Source organism: Chiloscyllium punctatum, chromosome 3 (assembly GCF_047496795.1).
Source record: "Chiloscyllium punctatum isolate Juve2018m chromosome 3, sChiPun1.3, whole genome shotgun sequence".
Classification (NCBI taxonomy): domain Eukaryota; kingdom Metazoa; phylum Chordata; class Chondrichthyes; order Orectolobiformes; family Hemiscylliidae; genus Chiloscyllium; species Chiloscyllium punctatum.
The window spans coordinates 15,861,332-15,886,249 of NC_092741.1; the positions used below are offsets into that span (position 1 = coordinate 15,861,332).

A 24,918-nucleotide genomic window follows, 5' to 3' on the forward strand; every position below is an offset into this window, starting at 1 on the left:
TCAATTTAAGGCAGAGATGAGGAGGAATTATTTTCTCAGATTTGAGTGTCTTTGGGACTTCTTGCCAAAGAGAGCTGTAAAGGCAGAGTCCTTGTGTATATTTCAGGTTAAATAGCTGGATTCTTCATCAGTAGGGGAATTAAGGGTGAAAGGGAAAGGGCAGGAAAGTGGAAGTAAGGGATGCCTGATCAGTCACGACTGGCTTGAACGGGCTGAACTGTCTACTTCTGTTTCTATTTCCTATGGTTGTATGGTTCAAGGCATCTCCTTGTGTGGAGTACAACATTGAGTGGAAGGGAATGATCCTGTTCTTGTGGTCCAATGAATACCAACGATATAGCTTGGACAAAGAAAGTTTCTTCTTAGAATGCTTGAGCATAAAAGGACTAAATTATAAAAGCAGAACCAGGAACGTGGTAATTTCTGCATATGAGAAAGTTGGAGCAGGGTAAGAATGATGCAAGGACTGAATCTGTTTCACGATTGGTGTAAGAGAAATAGGGTGCCAATCAAGTCCTGAATGCTGTTGAGCTTCTTCGGTGTTCCTGCAGTCATCTGGGAGAATGGGGAGTATCCCATAACACACTTGTCTTGAGTCTTATGGATGGAAGACAGACTTGGGAAGTGAATGGAATATATTTGGAAAAGACAGAAAAATAGGAAAGGAGAGGGACAGCTCTTTTAACAGGGGTGAGAAATAATCGTCTCATAGTAGTAGGATTCGGGGGGGTGGGCATTAATGAAATAGAAAAGAAAACTACCCCACCAATGGCATTTTAAGTCATAAGATGCCGTATAAAAAATTGTAGAAAAGGGAAAAGTTAATGACTTTGTGGTTAAAGCATTGGCCAATACAGAAATTGTTTCACAAACAGGAAACAATCCAAAAATAAATGAGTCATTTTCAGGATAGCACCAACGGAAGGCTGTATTTATTCATTCACAGCACATAGGCATCACTGGTGAGACATTAATTATCCAAATGTAACTGTCGTTGAGGTGGTGGAGGTGAGCTGCCTTCGTGAAACACTGCAGTCCATTTGCTGTAGTTAAATCCATATGACTATTGGTACAAGGATGAAGCCTCAAATATTCTCAAACTATATTAATGACCTCAATAAAGGAACCAAGCGTACTGCAGTCAAATTTGCGGACAATAAAAAGAGAGATGGAAAAACAAGTAGGGAGGAGGATACAAGAAGTGCAAAGGGCTAGAGAGACAGGTTAAACGAATAGATTAAAATCAGACAGATTAAGTATCCATCAGCAATGTGACTTTCCTTTAATAGAAATAGACACATAATATTTTATTTAAATGGGGAGAGCTAACTTAAATGTTGTGGTGCAGAGGAACTTGGGTATCCTCATCGATGAAATGTAAAATGTTCGCAAGCTGATACAGTCTGATGAGGAAGGCAAATGGAATGTTAGATTTTACTGCAAGAATGGAATACAACTGTTAGAAAGTTTACTACAACTGCACAGGGTGTTGGTGAATCAACATGCTGTTGATAGTTTTCTTTTTGTCTTACTTAAAGACACATTTGCTATTGAATTCGTTTAAGGAAGGTTCACCAGTGATTCAGGAGGTGAACAGGTTGTCTTATGCAGAAAGGTTCAGCTAGTTGTGCCTATGTACATTGGACATTACAAGCATGAGAAGAAACAAGATTCTGAGGGGATAATGCTGAGAAGAAGCCCTTATAGCATGGAACATAGGGGGCATGGTTTCAAAACAAGGGAAGAGGAGGAGGAATTTATTGTGTCTGTGGATTCTTTGTCCAAAAGAGCATTGGAGCTTGGGTCACTGAATAGATTCACTACCAAATTAGACAGAATTTGATTGACAAGAGAATCAAGAGTTTGCTGGAAAGTGGAGTTAATTTTTACGATTTTTGAGAACAGACCAGGATCTAGAGGGGGAAATTGATCCTACTGCTATTTCTTACTTTCTTTGATTCTGCTTGTACCCAGAGTTTGAATGTCACATGGCTTCAGGCAATACAAGATGGGCAGACTGTAGCTGGAGTTGTTCAGTGAGGTCAGCTGGTCATATTTTCACTTACATGCATGGCAGTGAGGTGGGATAGCTGAAGCAGAGCTGCTGAGAAGCCCTTGCGTAGTGCTAATACAAAGGCCGTTTGCTGGCCAAACAGTTCCTCCATGGCATTCTTCAACTTCAGGTACATGTCCCTGTAACGTTTGACAAAATCAGGAGAATTCCATGCTCCATCCAGGAATCGTTTTACCTGAAAGTACAGTCAGAACAAATTATAACACTACCATGGTCAGTTTTACATTATTTTTGCAATGTTTTAAAATTACTACATCTGAGGCTCAATGTCTAAGCTAAATACTTTAGACGTGGGGCCAATGAGTAAAACTAAGTACATTTCTGCAACTGAGAACTCCAGTATTAACTCTTCCACTAATATTACACAAATTCTAACAACACTCCATGAAATTAACCATTCCGTATGTTATTGGTTAAGTGTTTCAAATCTTACTTTTCAATACACAAATAATCAACCAACATGTTCATCCTGTCCTCAGTGAGGTGGGATACAGTAACACTAAAGTGATCAAACTGCTTGCACATTATGATTCCAATGTTCAATGTTAACATGGAGTAAAGGGGTGACTGTCCTCATGAATAATGCCCCATGGTAGGATTCTGCATATGATCTGGGCAAACACTACAATACAGTATCAGAAATATCCTGCTAAGAAAACATGAAACTAAAGCTACATCTCCTCCAGGACTTTGGGTGGATAGTAACAAGTACAGGCCCTTTGTTCAAACAGCACAGTTCTCCTGGTGATTCACCAACAATCCTCCAATAACTAACACTGTCATTATCTCATTGCTGTTGACAGATCTGCTGTGTACAAATACTCACGGCACTTTAGAATAATTCAGATGACAAGAAGCAGAACCAAATGGAGACTGATCCAATCTTAAACCAATTAGAAAGGAACACTGCCTCAATGTCAATTAAATTACATTATCCCATCATGCTCTGGGTTGTGGTGTGAAGAAATGTTAACAAACAGCAGCTTTCAGTAACCACAGTATACGCCAAGCGTGAAACTGATGCCTGAAGAGCCTGCTGACTCCAATCAGAAGCAAGAGACCAGAGTCTATGTATTGACTGGGAAGCAAGGATCCTAACATACCTTGCATTCTTAAGTTTTAGTTTATAACAGAAGTAAAGTTTCCTGAGTTACCTCAGCACAGTAACACGGAGTAGGGTGCTACTATTAAAGTTTGTATATCATATCAACAAAACACAACAAAGCTGTGTTTTAAGTACTTTGTAACAGGTTATTATTTCATATACTCAAACGACATGTATGACAAAGTATGCAGTCCAGTCCACAATGTCATCAATCTGCCCCAACACCACACACAACTACGTTCTTACCACCCACACACACACACACACACACACACACACCCCTTCCATCAAAGCCTCTCAGCCATACCCAACCATATACTTCCACTCATGCAGTCTCTTCACACTCAACTCTATTCCCATTTGCTTCTTTTCCACTCACTCCCTCTTCAGTCACCCATCTACTGTAGAAGGGCTCTCGCAGGTAGAAGGAGATCAGCAGCTACAGCAGGTTTGGCCTCGCCATCTCCCAAACACAGAGAAAGTAAAAAAGCAAGTCGGAATTGGCAGTGGATTAAAAGGAGGAAGGGCACCCGAGGCCAGGCAGATGAAAAGCAGCACATTAAAACATGAAACTGCATGATCTGAAAGTCAGAATTCCACCAAGTCGAGGAAATTCCTTATCCCTGCACTTGCCTGTTGCTGTACGATTCCATGCCAACACTGTGCTATTCCAGATATGCTGCTGGGCTTGCTCACCATCTGCCCTTTCACAGATCCAGAGCTGCTGCTGCTGTCTTTTGATTTGTTTTTGCCATCTGTAAAGCAATCACAACATGTATGACTGTCTGAATGCAGCAAACTTCCATTCCTCATTTTCAAATTCCACTTTCGAATGAATGCACTAAACAGCTTCAAGGTAACAAAGACCACCTCCACCTTGAGAATAGTATTCAATACCATACAGCACAGCCCTTTTTAATCACAACCAGAGTTTGTGCATTCTGTCATATGTAGCAACCAGTAAACAGCAATTGAACCAATTCATCACATCTTAAAATCAGAATGTCTGTCCATTAGCAATCATTAACAGGGCCAGAATCTCAGAATAGTTAGTGAAGAGGTGACAATTCAACCTATCATGTCTACACCAGCTCTCCAAATGAGCATCACCACTTAAGACAATAGGTGCAGGAGTAGGCCATTCTGCCCTTTAAGCCTGCACCACCATTCAATATGATCATGGCTGATCATCCTTAATCAGTATCCTGTTCCTGCCTTATCTCCATAACCCTTGATTCCACTATCCTTGATAGCTCTATCCAACTCTTTCTTAAATAAATCCAGAGACTGGGCCTCCACTGCCTTCCGGGGCAGAGCATTCCACACAGCCACCACTCTCTGGGTGAAGAAGTTTCTCATCATCTCTGTCCTAAATGGTCTACCCCGTATTTTTAAGCTGTGTCCTCTGGTTCGGCACTCACCCATCAGCGGAAACATGTTTCCTGCCTCCAGAGTGTCCAATCCTTTAATAATCTTATATGTCTCCCTGTAACACTAAACATTGATTCTAATCAAATAATCAACCAATACTCTCTTGAATAGCTTAATTAAAGCAAGCTGCACCACACTTGCAACCAATATATTTCAGACCCTTCCTTGTTGTGAGAAACAGTTTCACATCCTATTTGCTTCTATTGCAATTCATGTTAAATCTGTGCCCTTTCATTCTTAATCCATTTAAGAGTGGGAACAGTTTCTCCCCATCTACTTTGTCCAGACTCTCTATTTTGAAAAGTAATATTCAAACTCTTAGCTTTCGCCTTTTAAAGGGAAACATCCTGAAATCTCTTGTTTCTTACACATCACATTCACATAACTTGTTTCCTGAGGTAGGGAGCAGAGAACTGGAACAATACTCCAGTTGAGACAACTGGTGTCGTCTACATGTTCAGCATCACCTCCTTGCTCTTATACTTTATGCTCTATTAACTGCTCCCTCTCCCTGTCCCTGTCCTGCTATTCTGAATGAACTTCTACATCCAGTCCTGTTACCACACAATGTGTAGAGTGGTACCCTTTATATTATACTGTGTCTCCATGTTCTAAAAAAAAATCACCTCGCGAATTCTCCTTGTTGAACTTCATCTGCCATCTACTGACCCACTCGACTAACTCAATGACTTTCTGTGGTTCTACACTGTCATCAGTTTACATTTTCAAGTTTTGTATCATGTGCAATTTTTGCACCTGCTCCCTGTACACAAAGGCCTTGATCATTAATGCACATCAGGAAAAGCAAAAACCTCCCTCCCAGCCCCAAAATATCCATTAACTATCAATTATTTCCTATCAATCTTTTATATCCAAGTTGCTACTTTCCCGTCTTTTCCATGAGCTCTAATTTTACTCATGTTAACAAACACTTGAGAACCCCATGTACACCACATTAACAACATCACCCTCATCAACCGTGTGTTACCTCTTTAAAAAAACTCCAGCAAGCAACGTGAACAGTGTTTTCCCTTAAGAAATCATGCTGGCTCTCCTTAATTTACACATGTCCATGTATAAGAGTAACTTCTAATTCTATTCTGATTTATTGTTTCTCGACATTTCCTCAAAGTTAAACTAACTGATCTGTAATTGCTGGGCTTACTCCAGAGTCCTCTGGCAGCTCTCTGGGTCTAAGGAAGACTAACAATTATGGTCAGAGTCTCTGCAATTTATGGTCTCATTTCCTTCAATAGCTTTTGATGCATTTCATTCAGTTCCTGCACCTTGTGCAAGTTAAACAGCTGTTGCAATACTGCATCTACTCGAGTAAAATTCGACCCCTTATTCTTGGCCAAACAAAAAAACCTGGAATCTTGTGTAAAATTTGACTCTAGTTCTTCACAGATAACAGATCAACATTTGGGAGTCATGGTTATTATCCTGTATGTAACTGTTACAAGGACATTTTTTTTCCATGCCATTATGTGATTTGATGTACAATTCACACAAATTTGGTGTGAAAGAGTCGGGTGACATTAACCTCATGGAATACAGTCATATTCCTAGTTGAGGTTTTGAAATGTCCTCTTTTTATGAAAAAATGCCCTCCAGAACAAAAATCATACAGCAGCATTTATTTAAATGCCAAGTTATTGAAGTTGAAAAGATGACAAATAACTGTGCAGCAGGAAGAGAATTTTGTGTTTCAAAGAAACTTGAGAGACTGGAGAAAGATATCAAACTAACTTCAGACAATGCTAAATCAAAAGTGAGCCAGGGAGAAACCTTGCAACTGGACACAACTGAAAAGAGCTGCTGAGTGGGTACTTGAAAATCATCAAAATGGAAAATATGTTAGTCTAAAACAGCATCCAAATCCACGCACGAATCAAATCAAAGAAGGGTGGAATTTTGGATTTTAAGGCAAGTGCAGGATGTGCACAAGGTTCGTGAGAAGTCATGACTTAGTCCTTTGGCAGAGAACTAAGATTGCACAAAAGTTACCTGAGGTTACAAATGGATCTTGACCAGATGGGCCAATGGGCCGAGGAGTGGCAGATGGAGTTTAATTTAGATAGATGCGAGGTGCTGCATTTTGGGAAAGCAAATCTTAGCAGGACTTATACATGTTGCAACTTTTTCATGCAGAGGGTGGTACGTATATGGAATGAGCTGGCAGAAGTGGTGGAGGCTGGTACAATTACAACATTTAAAAGACATCTGGATGAGTTTATGAATAGGAAGGATTTAGAAGAATAAAGGCAAAGTGCTGGCAAATTGGACTAGAATAGGTTAGGATATCTGGTTGGCATGGACGAGTCGGACTGAATGGTCTGTTTCTGTGCTGTACATCTCTATGACTAAGACTCAAAGTTACCAGCTGAACTAGAAGATATTAAGTTTCACCAGTTTATAATAAAAAAATCAGCAGAAGCACTACAAGTTATAAGCATTGGGAACATGGACAAAATGCCTATTACTCTTGACATGACACAGAAGCGAACCGTAAACCAAAAAGGAGAAAAAAAATATGGTGAGAACCATCAGCCATGAGAAAAGTAGGTTTACTTTAGTTCTTTCTTGTATGGCTGATGGCACCAAGTTAAAACCAATGGCTGCCTTTAAGAGAAAAGCTTTGCCAAAGGAGAAATTTCCAAAAGAAACAGTCATCCACAAAGCTGGATGGATGTAGAAAATGGATAAAGGAAGTTTGGAATTTATGACTTGGTGGCCTATGCAAGGAAAAGAGTTTACTCATCTGGGACCAGTTTAGATAATATCTGACAATATCAGATTGATATTATCTGTTGATAATATCTGATCACAGAACACCAACCTAGCTGTAATTCTTGGTGGATTTACATGTGCTTTGCAACTAATAGATGTTGGCATCAATCAGCCATTTAAGGACATGATGAGAATGAACTGGAATAACTGGGTGTGAGATGAAGAAAAAAACTACATAAAAGGAGGCAGCTCCACGGATCTGTGAATGAATTGTTGATTCATGGGAGGAAATAAAAGCTGACACTACTTTCAAATCATTCAAGAACTATGGAATTTCGAATGCATTGAACGAAAACAGAGGACGATTATCTATCGGATGACACAGAAGATGATGAGCTACTTTTAACTTTGGACAGCGAAGATGAAGAGGATCTATGCAATATCATTCATCCTGATGATTATGAAGCTTTATTTGGCACCGAACGTGTTGAACAGTATGATTTTAATGAAATTAAACAAGTCAAAGATATAACATGTAATTGTGATTTAAAGCCTTATTACGTTTCTACATCACTTTGTGCATGTTTAAATACAAACTTATTGAATCACTTTTGCTTCTATTGTCTTTATCTGGTAATTACTGTAATTCATTTTTTTTATTTAGAGATCAATTGGGCTCTGTTAATGATATAGTACTTTGGACTATAGCATGAATTTCAGCCCTCTAAGGTAGTATCTGTGTAATAGAGCCAACCCCATGAATTTAACCATAAAGTTTTAAAACTTTGACTTTTACATGAGTACAGAATGGAAATTACTAATAACTGTGGAGAAATCATAGAACTTAAAATTAATGACGATTACTGATAATTCCAAATCACTTCCAAGCCAATGAAGTACTTTCCCAGAGTAATCATTGTTGTGTGAACGAAACAGGTCAGCCAATTTGCTGATAGCAACCTTCTACAATATGACAGCAATTAATTCACAGCTTGAGAAATCTTAACGAGGGGTAAATATGCGGATCATAAGACGTAGAAGCAGTAGGCCCTTCAGTCAATCAACCCTGCTCTGCCATTCCATGGGATCGTGGGTAACTTGATAATTTTCAATTCCATTTTCCTGCCTTTTCCCATAACCTAGATTCTCTTTTACTGATTAAAAATGTCTGTCTCAGCCTTAACTTAATAACCCAACCTTTACAATCTGTTGTGGCAAGATTTCCACAAATTCACTATCTGAATAAAAAAAATCACCCTTATCTATCTTAAACGGGTGACTCCTCCTTATTCTGAGAACATGTCCTTCGTCCAACCTCTCTAAGAAAGGGAAAAAAAATACTTTACATACAACCCAGGATCTGGTTTGTTTCACTAAGAGCTCCTCTCATTCTTCTAAACTTGAACTTCTCAGCTGAACCTACACAAACTGGCCACGTCAGAATACAAACTGGTAATAAGCAGGCAATTCCAGAGCATCTGCTGCTTGACAGATCTGTCGGTGACCTCTTCCATCACTTGATGACCCTTAATCAACATAGTAACATTGCTTCCTTCAGAATACTCTGAGCCAGAAAGCTTAACTTGCTGGTCTAAAAATATAAATGTGACGTGTCTTACAAGGTGAATTTGTTAAAAGAGAGAAGTATAAATATTCAAATTCTGCTCTACAAGGTAAATGTGATAGCAGTATTTTTGGCACAAGCCCCATTTCACACTTGACTTCAGTGACAGTGGATAAATGGAGGTACTGCAGAGTGGGGGCAATGCTGGTACTTGGATGAGTAACATAGTAAGGAATGCTCACAGTGAGAGCACTTCAAAATAATCCATTTTACATGATGCACTTAGGGTCACAAGAGAAGTGAGAAAGGACATTAGTGTAAGTCTACTCTTTCTTACACCATATTTTAGTTTGTAATAAGTTCAGTGAACCTCATGAATACATAATATACACAGGGTCATATTTACGATCGGTACCCTTACCAGGTTTAGCAGCTGGCTTTATGTCTTCCATTTCCATCCGACTGGTATCTACATGAACCAGAAGATGGCAGAGACGCCGAACCCTGGAATTAAAGATGGCAGTTCTGCCTTTGCCCCGCTTTGAGACTTCTGAATTCTCCAGATATTCAGTCAGCAACCAGGATAATGGGCTAGGATTAGTGTTGTCTAAAGCAAGACAAAATGACACCAGAACTTTGAAACAAACATACAAGACAGCAACTTAGAGGTAAGTGTTCTGCTAAATTTTTGCCATTCAGAAAACCATGTTGTCACAAAGTGTATTCAATGCATATAATGGGAGGGGGAGAAAAACCACTAACCTAGAAATGAATTGGGATATGTGGGAGGTGATGCACTTGGATAGGACAAACAATGAAGATAGTTATCTAAGATTACAAAGCAATCTTGGTCAACTGGCTGAACAGCGACAGATGGAGTTTAATTTGGATAAATGTGAGGTACTGCATTTTTGTTAAACAAACAAAGGTAAGACTTAAAATTTGGATGTTGGGTAGTGCTGTAGAACCTCTGAGCTCAGGTACATAATTGTTTAAAACTTCCTTCACATATAGATAGGGTGTTTAAGAATGCGTTGAGCACACTTGCCTTCATCTCTCAAACCTTTGAGTAAAGGAGCTGGGATGCCATGTTGAGGCTGCATAGAACATTGGTGAGGCCTCTTCTGGAGTAACGTGTGCAGTTTCTGGATGCACTGTTACAGGAAGGATATTATTAAATTGGAGAGAGTTCAGAAGAGATTTGTCAGAATGCTGCCAGGAATGGAGGGTCTGAATTATAAGGAGGCTCGGAAGTTTTTCACTACAGTGTAGGAGGTTGAGAAGTGACCTTATAGAGGTTTATAAAATCATGAGGGGCATAGATAAGGTGAATGACAGGTGTCCTTTTCCTTGGGTGGAGGATTTCAAGACAAGGGGGCATATTTTTAAGGTGACAGGAGAAAGATTTACAAAAGACACGAGGCACAATTTTTTTTTTGAAAGAGAGGCTCATGTGTGGAATGAACTTCCAGAGGAAGTAGTGGATGTGGATACAGTTACAACATTTAAAAGACATTTGGATTAGTACACGAATAAGAAATATCGGGATGGATATGGGTCAAGCACAGGCAAGTGGGACTAGTTTAGCTTGGGATTATGGTCGGCGTGGGCTAGTTGAATCGAAGGATCCATTTCCATGCTCTATGACTCTAAACAAGGCCATACATGATGAATGATTGGACCCTGGGAAGCAGAGGGATTTTGTTGTGCATATCAACTGGTCCCTTAAGGTAGCCTAATAATGTGATGAAGAGGAATGTGAAATACTTGCCTCTATTAGCCAAAGCACAGAGTTTAAGAGCAGGAAGGTAATATTGAAGCTTCATAAAACTTGGCTCAGTTACTGCTCGAGGAGTGATTAGAGCAGGGATGTAATAGCACTGGACAGGGTGCAGAGGAAGTTTATCAGAATCAAAAACAGAAACTGATGGAAAAGCTTAGCAGGTCTAGCAACATCGATGGAGAGAAATCAGTTAACAATTCAGGTTACCTGATCTAAAACGTTAACTCTGATTTCACTCCACAGATACTGCCGTACCTGCTGAATTTTTCAGCAATTTCTATTTTTGTCTCCGATTTACAGCATCCACAGTTCTTTCAGAGTTTACCAGAATGGTATTTGGGCTGGAGAGTTTTAGGAATGGAGAGAGTTTGGATAGATTGAGGTTGTTTATCTTGGGGCAGAGGAGATTCAGAGGGAACATGACTGAGATGCATAACATAATAAATAGCATGGATAGGAATGGCAGTAATCTTTTCCTTTCACGAAGGGATAAACAACCAGAAGTGTGGATTGAAACCAAGAGTTGGGGACTTAGAGGGAATCTGAGGAAACTTTTCATCCAGGTGGTGATAGGAATCTCAAACTCACTGCACACACTGGTGGCAGAGCAAAAACCCTCAGAATAGTTTTGTAGTATTTATATGCGTAATTGCAATGTCAAGGCATACATAGCTGTGGGCCAAGGGCCTGAAAGCAAGATTACATTAGTTATATACTGGATTAGTGGTGCTGGAAGAGCACAGCAGTTCAGGCAGCATCCAACGAGCAGCATACAATAGTTATATGCTTGTTTTTGAGTGCACACACTTGGTGGGCCAAAGGACCTTTTTCTGTGATGTAGACCTCTACAACTAGGAAGTTCAGAGGAACAGAGACATCTTGCGGTGCTTATCCACAGATCCCTTAAAGCAGCAGGACAAGTTAGTAGAGTAGTTAAGGCAGTACATAGTAGGCTTGCCTTTATCGGTTGTGGAACAGATAATAGCCAATAATTTTGCTACTGCATAACCAGTATGTTGTTCTCACTTCACATTTACTTGATTATCAATGTTCATTACCAGTAAACGTTCTGAGCACAAGAGTAGCAAAAGAAAATTTAAAGAGACATTGCTTATAAGTTCATATGCTATAAAGCTCTGGTGCATAACCTCAGTTTATGAGACATACCTAAAGCTGTGATACTGAATACAATGGGATTGATTAAAGCCTCCCAACAAGTCCGTCCTAATGCTTCAGCTGCCTCTGCATCTGGGAGGAAACGGTCAGCAAACATCTGCTCATGACGTAAAGCATTGTTTAACCTGCAAAAGAAAAACAACAAAAGTAATCACTTTCCATGCATCCTTCACAAATACTCCTGATAGATTAAAGGTATTTTCAGAAGGTATCACTTAGGATTATACTAACTTTTATTATTCAGTGACAAATCATTGGTTTATACCCTTTTATGAAGCTAAGTAGGTGAAAATCTTCAATGAATTTGAAAGAAAGATGATGCACAGCTCCTAGGGAAAAAACACTTGATTGGTCCTTTGAATTTTGTCCTGTGCTAATAAATCATGAAAGCTCTCTCGCCGGAGTCATACAGCATGGAAAGAGACCCTTTGGTCCAACTCATCCATACCAACCGTGTTTCCCAAACTAAACTACTCCTATTTGACTGCGTGTGGCCCATAGCCCTCTGAAACTTTCCTATCCACGTACGTGCCCAAACGTAATTTAAATATTGTAACTGTACCTGCATCTACCACTTCTTCTGGCAGTTCATCCCACATACAAACCATTGCATGAAAATGTTGCCCCTCACGTTCCTTTTAAATCTTTCTTCTCCTCACCTAAATTATGCTCTGTAGCAATGTGGTTGACTCTTAATTGTCCCTCATGATTTTATAAACCACTATAAGGTTTCATAAACCTCAATCTCCCAGGCTTCAGTGAAAAAATCCCAGCCTATCCAGCCTCCTCTTCTAACTCAAACCCTCCAGTCCTGGTAACATCCTAGTAAACCTTTTCTGAACCCCCTCCATTTAATAATATCCTTCATGTAGAAGGGCAACCAGAATTGTACACAGTTCAGAAGTGGCTTCATTAATGTCCTGTAGAACCTCAATATGATGCCCCTACTCCTATACTCAACCATACGAGCAATGAAGGCAAGCATACTAAATGCCTTCTTAACCTATGATGCAACTTTCAAAGAACTATGTACCTGAACCCCAAGGTCCCTCTATATGACAGCACTACCCAGGGCCTAAACACTAATTGCACAAGTTCTGCCTTTGTTCATTTTACCAAAATGCAATTCATGGCACTTATCCAAATTAAACTCCACCCACCACTCCTTAGCTCATTGGCCCAATTGATCATGATCTCTTTTTAACCTTGGATAACTTTCTAACAAGCTTAAGGTCACTGCAGTATTTTCACTTCATCTTTGTGAGGTATCTTGATCTAACTAGTGCTTTTGATTTATTTTTAAAAGAAAAAGCAAGAGCTTAACTCAGAATGTTCCTTCAAGCTCCAATAATGCCACATTCCTTTCAAATGCTTGCATGAACAACCAAAGATTTCAATAACTGTCCACTGGATGATTGGGTATAGGCAATAAGTGCTAGCCTAGCCAGTGATGTCCTCATCAGAGGAATGAATTTAAAAACATTAAATGAAAAAGAAACTGGCTTATCTATAGCAAAAATTATAAAAACCCCTGTTTGATTCATGGAACCTACTTCCAACACCTTTTCAGGAGTGTTCCAAGACACTCAACCCTCAGGAGAGAAAAAAAAACCTGTTTGAAATGGGTGACGTCTGAGTGTTGAAAGTGTGACCAACATTCCCTTAAAGCCCCATGGTTGACTGGGTGTGCAGTTGCTGACATTCCACACAAGGCAATCAGTGTACCAATGTGGATTGCAGCATTGACTTCGAAGGCCCAGACAGAATGAAAATTAGAGGGAACCCTAACAGCAACTCTGAGTTCCAGATTCTCCCAAAAGAGAAAATATCCTCTCCCCATCTACCTATCAAAAAACTTCACGATCTGCAATGCTTTAATCATGTCTCCTCTAACTCTTCCAAACTGTCAGCATCAGCAACAGAATTGCTCCTGTCTTACATAATTTTAGTTTACTTCCTTGACTACAAAGAATAAGGTCTCTCCCACTGAAATAAAATTTTCACAACCTGCTAGCAGTTTGATTTGCTCTACAATTAATTGAAGCAGATCTGGAGGGAACTAAATCCATCCCAACCACCCTTAGGGTGGCTGATTTTTTTGTTTTAAATCTCCCCTCCAATCATTTTACCAATCACTTTAAATGTATACTCCCTACTGACCTTTCTGCCATAGTAGGTAGGTCCTTCGCATTAACTCCATCCAAATCCTCACTATTTCATATCTTAATCCAATCTCCTCTCATTTGCCTCAATCCAAATTTGATACAAGATGGGGGATTCATATATATTTTAATATCATTTATTTTTCGGTTTGGATTTTTGGATTTTGAACTTGCGATATATGGGTTGTGCATGCATCTGAAGGAGTTTAATGAAGTTCTAAGTACTTCTGTCATCATGGTGATTATTTTAACAGACAGAGAGAAAGACTTCCTAGAGTGTATTCAGATTTTGTTATCATTGGGAGAATTTTCCAAGCAAAATAAACAGGTGTGCATTAAGCTCCAGTTAGAAGTTCAGTGATTGATATTTTGTCTTTTGATTATGGGAAAACTACATTACTTGAAATAAAAGATTTTTCGTAGATTATGTTTGAGCAATTGAGGCTTTGTGGCTGAAGCTAGAAGTGTAAAAGCAGTTGGCCCTGAGAAAGGGAGTAGATATTTAGAATTGTTAAAAAGTAGGTTACCTCAGAGTAAGGAATCTAAAAATTCATGGGATGTGTCTCACTGGCTAGTCCAACATTAATGACTCATCCCTATTTTCCCCAGAGATGGTGATGTGCTATCTACTTGAACCCTGGCATACAGCAACTCACAGTACTGCTAGCCAATATGAGAGGAATCGCGAAATATCTCCAAATCAGGATGGCATATGGTTTAGACAGAAACTTTCATGTGATGTACACCCTCCTCACTAATCATAAAAAGCGAATTCTGGCTTCATATGCAAACTTTATGCTCATGCCCACAAATTTAGTTCTCAACTGTTAATACGTACTCAAAAAACAGGGTGTCATAGTCAAAGGAAGTCAAGTCACAAAAGACTCTGTTTCCTGCTATTAAGACAATTTTGCTTGCTATGTTTCCAGGTCCCATGGACGTCCCTTCTTAAAAAAAAAGATTTTGTTCGACTTCGTCAAAAGCCGTACAAAATTCTATCCAAAATAACCATCAACTATAATCCACTCAAATCCTCCTTGTTACTTTCTCTCAAATGTCAATCAAGGTAGTAAGACAATCTTCCCTGAATAAATTATCCTCAAGTAATCTTAAGTGACTAGCTTATGCCGTCTCAAAATAGATTCCAATAATGGGAATATATAATTAATAATAATTTTATCTCACCTAAGTTTTATACAACTGTTGCAGGATTTCCTAATCCCTGTCCTCCAAATGCTTTGCAAATATCAAAACCTTATTTGATTTCCTAAATGCCTTTGCAACCCCCTATCTTCGCGTACCTTGTAAGCGTTTACTCAAGTCTGTCTGAAAATCCACATTAGAAGCTTCTCATCTTTTAAAATATAGTCGATCTTCTATTCATTTTACCAAAGCAAGTAACTTGACATTTCCCATCATCATACTGGGATGCTGTCACCTACTTACCTAGCAATTCAACCCATCTCTGTGCAGCATGTGTACACGCTTCACAGGTGGTTTTCCCAAACGGCTGTGCTTGCTGACACTTTTGAATCATTTATGCTCAGATTTCAGGGTGGGAAGTGCAGCCTAAGTGGAGCTGTGTGGAAAAGGAAGGAGATGGAGACTGGGAGGGGAGAGATCAGGATTAGCAGGGGTGGAGTTGGATACTTCATTCTCTATTGCTCTAACTCGTTAATATGAAATTGGAAATTCCCACGGTTCATGTACTGACCTCTGTGGCATTTAATGCACCATCAGCCAAACTGAAAATGCCTTATATTTCCAATTATCTGCTACTTGTTAATTAACCAATCCTCTAGCCATTCAACTACTTCCAACTCCATGAGCCTTTATTTGCATTTTAAAATAGGGGATGGCGTTGTTAGTCTAGCATGAATCCACCATCTGATTCCAAACAGTTGATGTTTTATGGTACACCCTCCATGTAACTTACTTATTGAAAAGCTGTAGCAGCTGCATTTTGTCCTCCTGAATCTCCTGGCACCATGTGTGGGCCTTTGTCGTGTAGAAGAGGTAAGTCCGACAGCACAGCTGCTCTTTGAACACTGGCCAGAAGGTTGGCTTTGGCCCCAGAACCTCAAATCCATGAACACGAGTATCAATCCCTCCCTGAATTAAGAAAATATCAACTAATGAGATATAGCAGCTCTGCTGAAGCTCCTCTACTCAAATAACACTACTGCACAGTAAGCATGAAGCTCAATAAATGAGAAGTTGGAGAATACATTGAGTAAATGCTTCAATACTACTTCATAGATAACAACACTTATAATATATTGCAATATAATCAAAGGACTGACCTGCTGGCATCGCTTGATCCGAATCTGGATGATTGCCCAGTAACGGGTCATATTCTCCAGCAGTAACACACGGCTGGCAGTGGGTGCCACATTCACCTGCCACAAATAAAGACAGGGTCAGCAAATGTGAGGTCTGTCATAACAGAGGCTATTCTTCAGTATACATTTGTTGACAGCCAAATGGTAATTGTTAAAAAGACTCATCGCTCAAAGCATTCAGTACTTCATACAGAAGGAAATATTCAAAGTAAAATAATGGATTCTCCCATTGTTTTGACAGCTGTTTTATCAGAAATTAAATGATTTATGTCAATGCATCAATGGAACACAAGAGCCAGATACAAAGTTAACAAGAATCCATAAGAGAGAAGAACGTGCAGGTGTTGTGCATTGGATGCTGCAATAATATTCTCCCCAGCTTTATTTGCATTTGTCTCACTGGCTGAAAGGCACTTCTCTTAGTAACTCACTGTATTTAGTTCTGTATTGATATTACTGGGATCATCTCCTCCCATCACCACCACACGAGCTGGCATATAACTGGAGTCTTCACTCGCAACCACCAAGGTCAACTGCCTGTAACACAAGGTAAAAGACTGGCCATCAGTAAACTGCAGGCAATGTACATGTTCTTAAACCAATCAGGAATTTATGATCTTTGCAAAAGCATTCAACAACTCTAGCAGGTTTTCTATTACACAGCAACTGGGGGGAGCACATTACCCTTTCTTGTTCTTTTCTTAATCTTCCACCTCCACTGCGTGACTTGGTTGATTTGGATGACTTCAGGAAACTTATCCCAGAGAAAGTGATTATGTGTTGTAAGTTTTAGAAACGGTAGGTGGTCTGCACCAATTTAAATGCATTGAAAGTTACACTAACCAAACGTATGGAAAATCTTAATGTACAAATCTTCACATTTACCTGCAATATGTCACAAGGAATTAAGGGCTACGGGGAAAATGCGGGTAAGTGGAGTTGAAATGCCCATCAGCCATGATTGAATGGCGGAGTGGACTCGATGGGCCGAATGGCCTTACTTCCACTCCTACGTCTTATGGTCTTATATGGTACCTATAGCCTTGCAAGTGAAAAAAGTATGATTTTTCCAATACAAAAAAATTCTCTAACATTGCAACACCACATCTCTGGAACAACAGTGAAAACAACTGTTTGCTCTAACAATACAGCTGGATTCTTCTCTTTAAAAAAGAACTTGAAATAATAGATCAACCTGACCATTTTCATGGGCTCAGTTTAGTTTCAAGACTAAGAGTGTAACGGGGGATGATGCAAAGAAAGGGGCATGTGTGACTGATGTCAAGCAGATTAAAAGTGAGGATGAGTCTGAAAATATTTAGGAGAACAAATTTAAGAAAGCAACAAAGAAAGTACATGAGAAGAGTGAAAGCTAACATAAAAGCAATACAAAATTTTTCCATGGGCATGTAAATACTGAAAGAATAGTAACAGGAGGAATAAGATTGATAGGGACCAAAGTACTCATTTACATCTGAAGGGTATGGCTGCAGATGGAGATCTGAAATAAAAGCTCAGATCGGAAATAAAATCTGAAATAAAAACATCTGACAGTATCTGACAGAAAGAAACAATTAACATTGAGACTAATAAGAGTCCTCACAAAACAGTTAAGAAAGCTAGCATGGAGGCACAGCAAGGAAATAAGAAAACTGGATTTTAGCCTTTATTGCCAGCAGATAGGAGTACAATAATGTAGCTTTTCACTAATTCTACAGGGAACCTGGAATTTAGAAAAATGTAATCAACTTGTTCAGAAATATTTTGACATCTCCAGACACGTGTGACCTTGTAGCCCAGAGACAGGCCCCACAAGACAACTAAGGTTTTTTAAAAATCAACCTGTTCAAGTATATGGTGACCTTCCTGGACAGGTAGGACTTGTTCCTAAAGTCCAGGTTCATTACCCATTGCACCACAAGAGCCTTACAAAGTTAACCAGAACATATAATGCTTGAGCACTTATCCATTGTGCTCTAGTAGTGTCCCTCCTCTGGGCTAGAAAGTCTAGGCTCAGATCCCACCTTGCCCAGCGGTGTATCATTTCCTGTCCAACAGAGTGTTTCATAGCAATAGGGGAAATCTTATGGCACAGCAGCAGGATCCCTTGAGCGCTTCCATCAGTGGTGTCTATGTCAAATCCTGGCAGTCAAAAGGGAGGATTGTTGGACCAGCATCCTCCATGAAGCTGCATGAACCAGTATTGAAGCCCTGCTCCTGAATAACCACCTTTGCTGGCAGGTCAAAGCACTGAATGCCTGAAAGCCACTCCTGACAGTTTTCTTCTCCCAGCTCGACATTGGCTCCCCTTCAAGAGTTGGCCAAAGGCAAAGATTGTCCTAAATCACAGAGGCATCAAAACCAGTGAGTGAACAGAGCAAGCTGCCAACATTTCAATTGTTGACATCAAGGCACAAAGTACCTTCATGGATCACCAGCTCCACTGCAAAGAGGAACAGTGGCAGCAGAGGAAGCCAATCTAGGGATGTTAATCCCATTTTCCTATACAACACAGGCCCACTGCAGAATTACACAGGTCCAAAGTTGAGTCCCTCAGTCAATTGAATACTCATCTAACATCACTCAATTCTGAGGGAGCGCCACAGGCAATCACCTCTGGATTGGAAGGCCCTGGTTCAAGTCCCACCTGCCCTGAAATCACATGGTAACATGTCCAAACAGATTTATTGAAAATATTTTCAGTAACAGTTTGTCAAGGATTTGGATCCAAGACATTTCACACACACACACTCGCTAAATACCTCAAAGCAGAGAATCATACCTACAGACCACCAAGCTAACAGCAACACCTCTGGAATATGTTGTGTCGTGTTACACCCTACATATGAGGAAGGGCACACATGCATTACAGGCAGTACTGCAAAGGTTCAATTGACTGGTCCCCTGGATGACAGTTGCTCAATGATAGGAGTCTGAGTAAGTTGGTTCTGTAACTTTTAGGAGTTTAGAAGGGCAGATCTCATTGACACATACAAGAGTTGGAAAGGGCTTGATTGGGAGGCAGAATTATTCCAGATGCTGGAGAAGCTAATAGAGGACAGCCTCAGGATTAGACGATAATTAACAAGGACCAAGATTAAGATAAATCATTTCCTGAAAAGGTTGTGAATTGTTGGTATTCTTTACCCTAGAACTTTTGGATGCTTCACTGTTGAATACATTTAAAGATAACTTAAGCAAATTTTTGGGGGTCTCAGGAACATCTAAGAAAGAAGAGCTGAAGCCTAAGATCATATTGAATAGCAGAGCAAGTTCAAAGGAGGAGTTATGGTCTATTCCTGCATCTCTCTCATGTTCTTGCAAAGGTGACATGATAGATTATAAATCAGTGAATAAAGCAAATGGGATCCTTGGCTTTGCACTAGAGGAATAAGGCAAAGAAAAAAAGGGAAGCTACAATTTTACAGAATTCTGGTTTGGCCTCAAAGAAAACATTGTATACAATTCTGAGCATTAATACCTTAGGATGGATATGAAGGTTTAAAGGCAGGATGTAGAACAGATTAATGAGAATTATGCCAGTGATTTCAAGTTGCTCAAGGAGACTGGAAAAAATATAGTTGTTCTTCACAGAGAAGATGAAGTACAGATGTAATTTATTGTGTTCAAAATCACAAGGGATGGAGATAGAGGATATGGGGAGAAACAATTTTCATTGACATCAGGGACAAGGACCAGGATGATGCTTTAAGATGAATGACAAAACAACCAAAGGTGACTTAAGGAAAATAACTTTTATGCAGCAAGTGGTTAGAACCTGCAATATACTGCCATAGAGTGTGGTGGTTGCCAAATTAATTGTGTTCTTCAAAAAGGAAATCGAATAATTATCTGAATAGAGAAAAAAAATGGGAAAGTACAAGGGAATGGTTCTAATCATGTTGCTATTGAAGAGGACTGAAACAGACAATGGACCAAAGAGTTTCTTCTTTGCTGCAACAATTCTATGAATCTATGAACGGCAGCACCCACAGAAATATTTATACAATCCCCACAACCTTGAAAAATGTGGTACTTCCTTCCACACATTTGCCAAGACTGTCCTCTATTTATTCCTTTCACCTTGCTGAGGTACTGTTCCCAATACTCCTCCTTACTGCAAGAAACCCCTCCCTTCACACTTCCCATTCCCTCTCATTTCAGCTTCAGTGAGGTCATCTGCTCACTCTGGTTAACTTACTAAACCAGAAGAAAGCAGCTGGTCACATTAGCTATCAGGAGATTCAACTTTTATATCCAACAAGTTCAGTGTTTAGTCAAATACAACATTCAAATGCTGATCAAGTCACTGGCTTCAAGGGTGAATTAGTACTGGAAAAAAATGAAACGTTTATCCAGATTAACAGAATTGTAGGTTTTGTCCTCACTACACAGTGAATTACAGGAGTCCAGCCAAGTCAGCAGCTGTTCGGGTGTCCACAGCAGCTCTGTGCAGAATTAAATCTGCTTCAAAGCCCTACTGTGTCATTGTGCATTACAGACAAGCCTCGCGATAAAATCCAAGCTCTCAAAACTTACCTGATAACCACCCCTTTGTGCATGTAAATATTAATGTAATGGGACCCCGTGCTGCCATTTGATTCCCAGTATGTTTTAGAGTTTTTGTCAGTTAACTTGTTCGCTCTGTGATGATTGGAGGATACCTCCACCTTCTCCCAACACTTGTCCTCTTTCAACTCCACACTAGAACCTACACAAAGAAGAAAGGAATAGTAACCACCAGCCAGGGAATCAACCCGTGCAACATTTCAGCAGGTTTCAAATGCATTAGGTTTGAACAAAACATCTCAAAGTTAGCAAAAAAAAAACAGAATAAGAGATTGATTTCATTAAGTGGTCTTGGATTAATTCAGTATCATTCAAATAGCCATAAATTTCACCAAAATCCCAAGATTGAACCACCTCCTCCAACTCACCATTTTTCACATTAGATTAGATTAGATTAGATTCTCTACAGCGTGGAAACAGGCCCTTCGGCCCAGCAAATCCACACCGACTCTCCGAAGAGTAACCCACCCAGACCCATTTCCCTCTGACTAATGCACCTAACACTACGGGCAATTTAGCATGGCCAATTCACCTAACCTGCACATCTTTGGACTGTGGGAGGAAACCGGAGCACCCGGAGGAAACCCACACAGACATGGGACGAGTGTGCAAACTCCACACATATGAGCACTCGAAGCTGGAATCGAACTTGGGTCCCTGGTGCTGTGAGGCAGCAGTGCTAACCACTGAGCCACCCCAGCTCACTAGGCATTCTGAAAATAAATATTCCCCAAATGCAAGTATCAGTTGTCATGTGGATTAAATATATTGGTACCAGTACTCCACATTGGTCACACAAACCAATACGCACCACACACAGAAATACATTTGGGGTTTACTTAATTCACAACTTTTACTGAATATTTCACATTCAGTAAAATGTATTCGGTGAATACATTGCAAATACTCAAGACATCCACATTGTTGCATAACCCAGCCGGTTCACTAATATCTTTAAGAAGGAAATTTGCCATCCTTACCTGGTTTGGATTACATGTGACTCCAAACTCTCAGCAAAGTGCTTGATTAATAAAGGACCTTTTAAAAAACCTGACAAGATATTCAGTTGTACCAAGCACAAAGTCAAAGAATGAAAGAACGGGAATAACCATCCACATGCAGGGTGACATGGAAACAAAGCAAACCCTCTCCATTCGATCCTGTAACCACTTCTTTATTGGAGCTTGTGTCAAAGAGAAGAGAATTGTCACACAAGTCTGACAGGTATCTTTCTATTATACTTTCTAGCTAAAATCCCAGGCATTGCCATCACCATCCAGTTACATCTCAGCATGGGAAACCCACCAGAAGAGACAGCACTGTAGTATACAGTCAGGTGAGTGGCATGGAAGTCTTCAACATTGGTGTTGAACTCTGGACCCCATGAAATCTCATCATGGAAGTTCAAACCTGGGCAAGGAACCTTCCTGCTGAGTACTACTGGATGTTTTTCCTCAACTGAAGAATCAGTGCTTCAGCACTTTGAACACCAACTGGAAGCAGCAATGAGGGCAGCAAGGGCACTGATTGTACTATAGATGAGAAATTTTAATACCCATCAAGAGTGGCTCAGTATCACCACCACTCATCAAATTGGTGGGTTCCAAAGAGCATTACTGCACAACTCCAGCTGTAAACAGGGTTCCCTCTGTGATGCATGGCCACACCAAGATTTAGCACACACCAATTGGTGTAATCAGCATACTAACACCCTGACTTCAGGTTTCAGAGGTCCATTCACCATAAAGAGATTAGAGAGACTATTGTCACATCAGAGGGGAGCCAAGAAGTAGGAAAAAGCTATTGCATCTGATCTACCAAAGAACAGAAGCACTAGAAGCAGGAGTAGGCAATTAAGCTGCTTGAGTCTCATCATTTGATATCAACTTGGCCTCAACTCCACTTTCGTATCTCCTCCTCGTAACCTTTCAACTATTACTAATCAAAAATACATTTATTGCCTCCTTTCATTTACTTCATGTTCCAGCAACCACCATAGTCCGGGGTAGTGAATTCCACAGATTCACAACTCTTCGATAGAAGTAATTTCTCATCCATTTGAAATTTGCTACCCCTTATCCTAAACCTACAAACTTGCGTCTCTGGATTAGCCCACAAGGAAACATCTTCTCTACACCTATTGTCAATCCCCCTTTAGCATTTTATATACCTCAAATAGATCCATCCCATTCACTTAAATTCCAAGAGTGTATCGGCCTAAACTAATCAATATGTCTTCAATAGACAAACCCCTCATCTTCAGAATCAATCTTGTGAAGCTCCTCTGAAAAGTCTCTAATGCATCTACATCCCTCAAAGTAAGGAGACCAAAATTGTATATGGTCTCTCTAAATTCCTACCCCCAAGCACCGCACATAATCAAAATCATCCCTGAAATTCTGGTAAAGTGATGCACATGCTGAAAATATTAAAGGATTTGAGCAAAAGAATATTCCAAAGGTCAGATCTTTGTAAACCACCTGACCAGTATCAGTAATGAATACTCCTCTGTGGCCCAATGAATTATCAATTTAATACACTCTTGAATAAAGTTCCTATTTACCTGTCACTTGGTACTGTACATGCCACATAATGACCATTCTCCAAGTAAAGCAATTAAATCTACACCGTTTATTTGCACATTTTCTATGTTCTAACTCCGACCAAGTATCCAGCAGTTCTTATGTTTAGGAAAATGTCAGCTGTTAGATGCCAATTTTATCATCTTCCTGCTTCAGATTGGTATGATTTCAATTACGCATTGCCTTCCCTAGAGTAAGCTATTCAGATACCCGGATCTCTAATCACAGATCAGATGACACAGGCTAGGTATCAGATTGATTTCCCCTCCTCTATCCCACTTGCAGCGTTTGAACATCCTTGCTTTAATCTGGAAATTAGGAATACATGTAATACTGAAGGTCTGCCTCAATTCTTCATCCCCTGATTTATGCTTCAGCAGAAGTCTAATTATCTGGCCTAGGCATAAAAGCTTCTCACCATACTTTTCTTCCACCTAGTTTTTTTTTTAAAAAAAACTTTGCCCTGTGTATAAACTTTCATTTCTAAGCAAACTGCAACACACTAAATATACACTTCATCTCATTGGTGATGAATACACTGCTAGTCACATTTTCCATTGAAATGGATAGCATGAATAATGGTGGTTCAGAACAATCCAGTTACTGTTGATCATGTCAGCCCATTATTTAACTGCATGACATTTTTTCTCAATTACTTAATGTCCGATTTTCCTCTTTCCAAAGGAAGTGAATCCAATTACCTTAAACTTTTGCCATAAAACTTAGATGACTGATATTCCAAATAATGTTCCTTTTTGCTTCTTTAATACTTTCAACATTAGAACATTATTTCAAAAAGTAGGTCGTCAGTAGTCCATCCAATGAGTTTCAGATAGGCTGAGACCAATGGCAGTGATATAAATATGAATTTAGTTAGCTACAAACACAGGCATCAAATACTACGAGCTAATCTGTTAAGAGACAGTGTTCATTAGAACAATCAGGAGCTCAGTTTCACAAAACTTAAATGCAGGGATTGCATGGATTGTGAAAGCAACATAACTACAAATGAACTATCCGTACACATTTCCGTCAAAGAAGCAGGAAAGCAAAACTGGATTATAACATTTTTATTTTAAAAAGACAGATAGATAGATAGAAAAAGGATGCTCTCTTTTAGCCCCACATGTAATTTAAACTTGCCGTGATTCAGTCTGTTATCATTGAGCCGTTCGGACAGACCTTGACAGAGGTTCCTCAGGAATACATCAAAGAAGGGGATATTGATTGGTTGATGGCTGCGTCTGTGCTCTTCAATTTGTCCCAAAACCATCTGCAAGTGGGAGTTAAAAAATCATGTATTTAAAATGCAGAATAAGGAAATCCCCTTCATCCCATGAATTTGATTTTGTTTCGGAGGCTGCCAGAAGCAACCTGTACCCCATTCCAACAATGTCCAA

The 24,918-nt window shown here is 39.7% G+C and overlaps 1 protein-coding gene across 2 annotated transcripts in view; it reads right to left on the reverse strand.

The window, feature by feature from the left end:
* LOC140455883 (cullin-9) overlaps positions 1-24,918 on the reverse strand; it is a 164,092-nt gene that overhangs the window by 63,051 nt on the left and 76,123 nt on the right. The window contains exons 13-21 of one of the 2 annotated variants that reach the window (XM_072550693.1): positions 24,701-24,791; positions 20,907-21,078; positions 16,799-16,904; positions 16,329-16,424; positions 15,962-16,137; positions 11,855-11,988; positions 9,326-9,511; positions 3,813-3,934; positions 2,067-2,249 (exon numbers count right to left, since the gene is read on the reverse strand). In XM_072550693.1, coding sequence (XP_072406794.1) covers positions 2,067-2,249; positions 3,813-3,934; positions 9,326-9,511; positions 11,855-11,988; positions 15,962-16,137; positions 16,329-16,424; positions 16,799-16,904; positions 20,907-21,078; positions 24,701-24,791 — 1,266 coding nt within the window. Of the gene's footprint in view, positions 1-2,066; positions 2,250-3,812; positions 3,935-9,325; positions 9,512-11,854; positions 11,989-15,961; positions 16,138-16,328; positions 16,425-16,798; positions 16,905-20,906; positions 21,079-24,661; positions 24,792-24,918 lie in introns of both variants that reach the window. The other variant, XM_072550692.1, reaches the window with a different exon arrangement.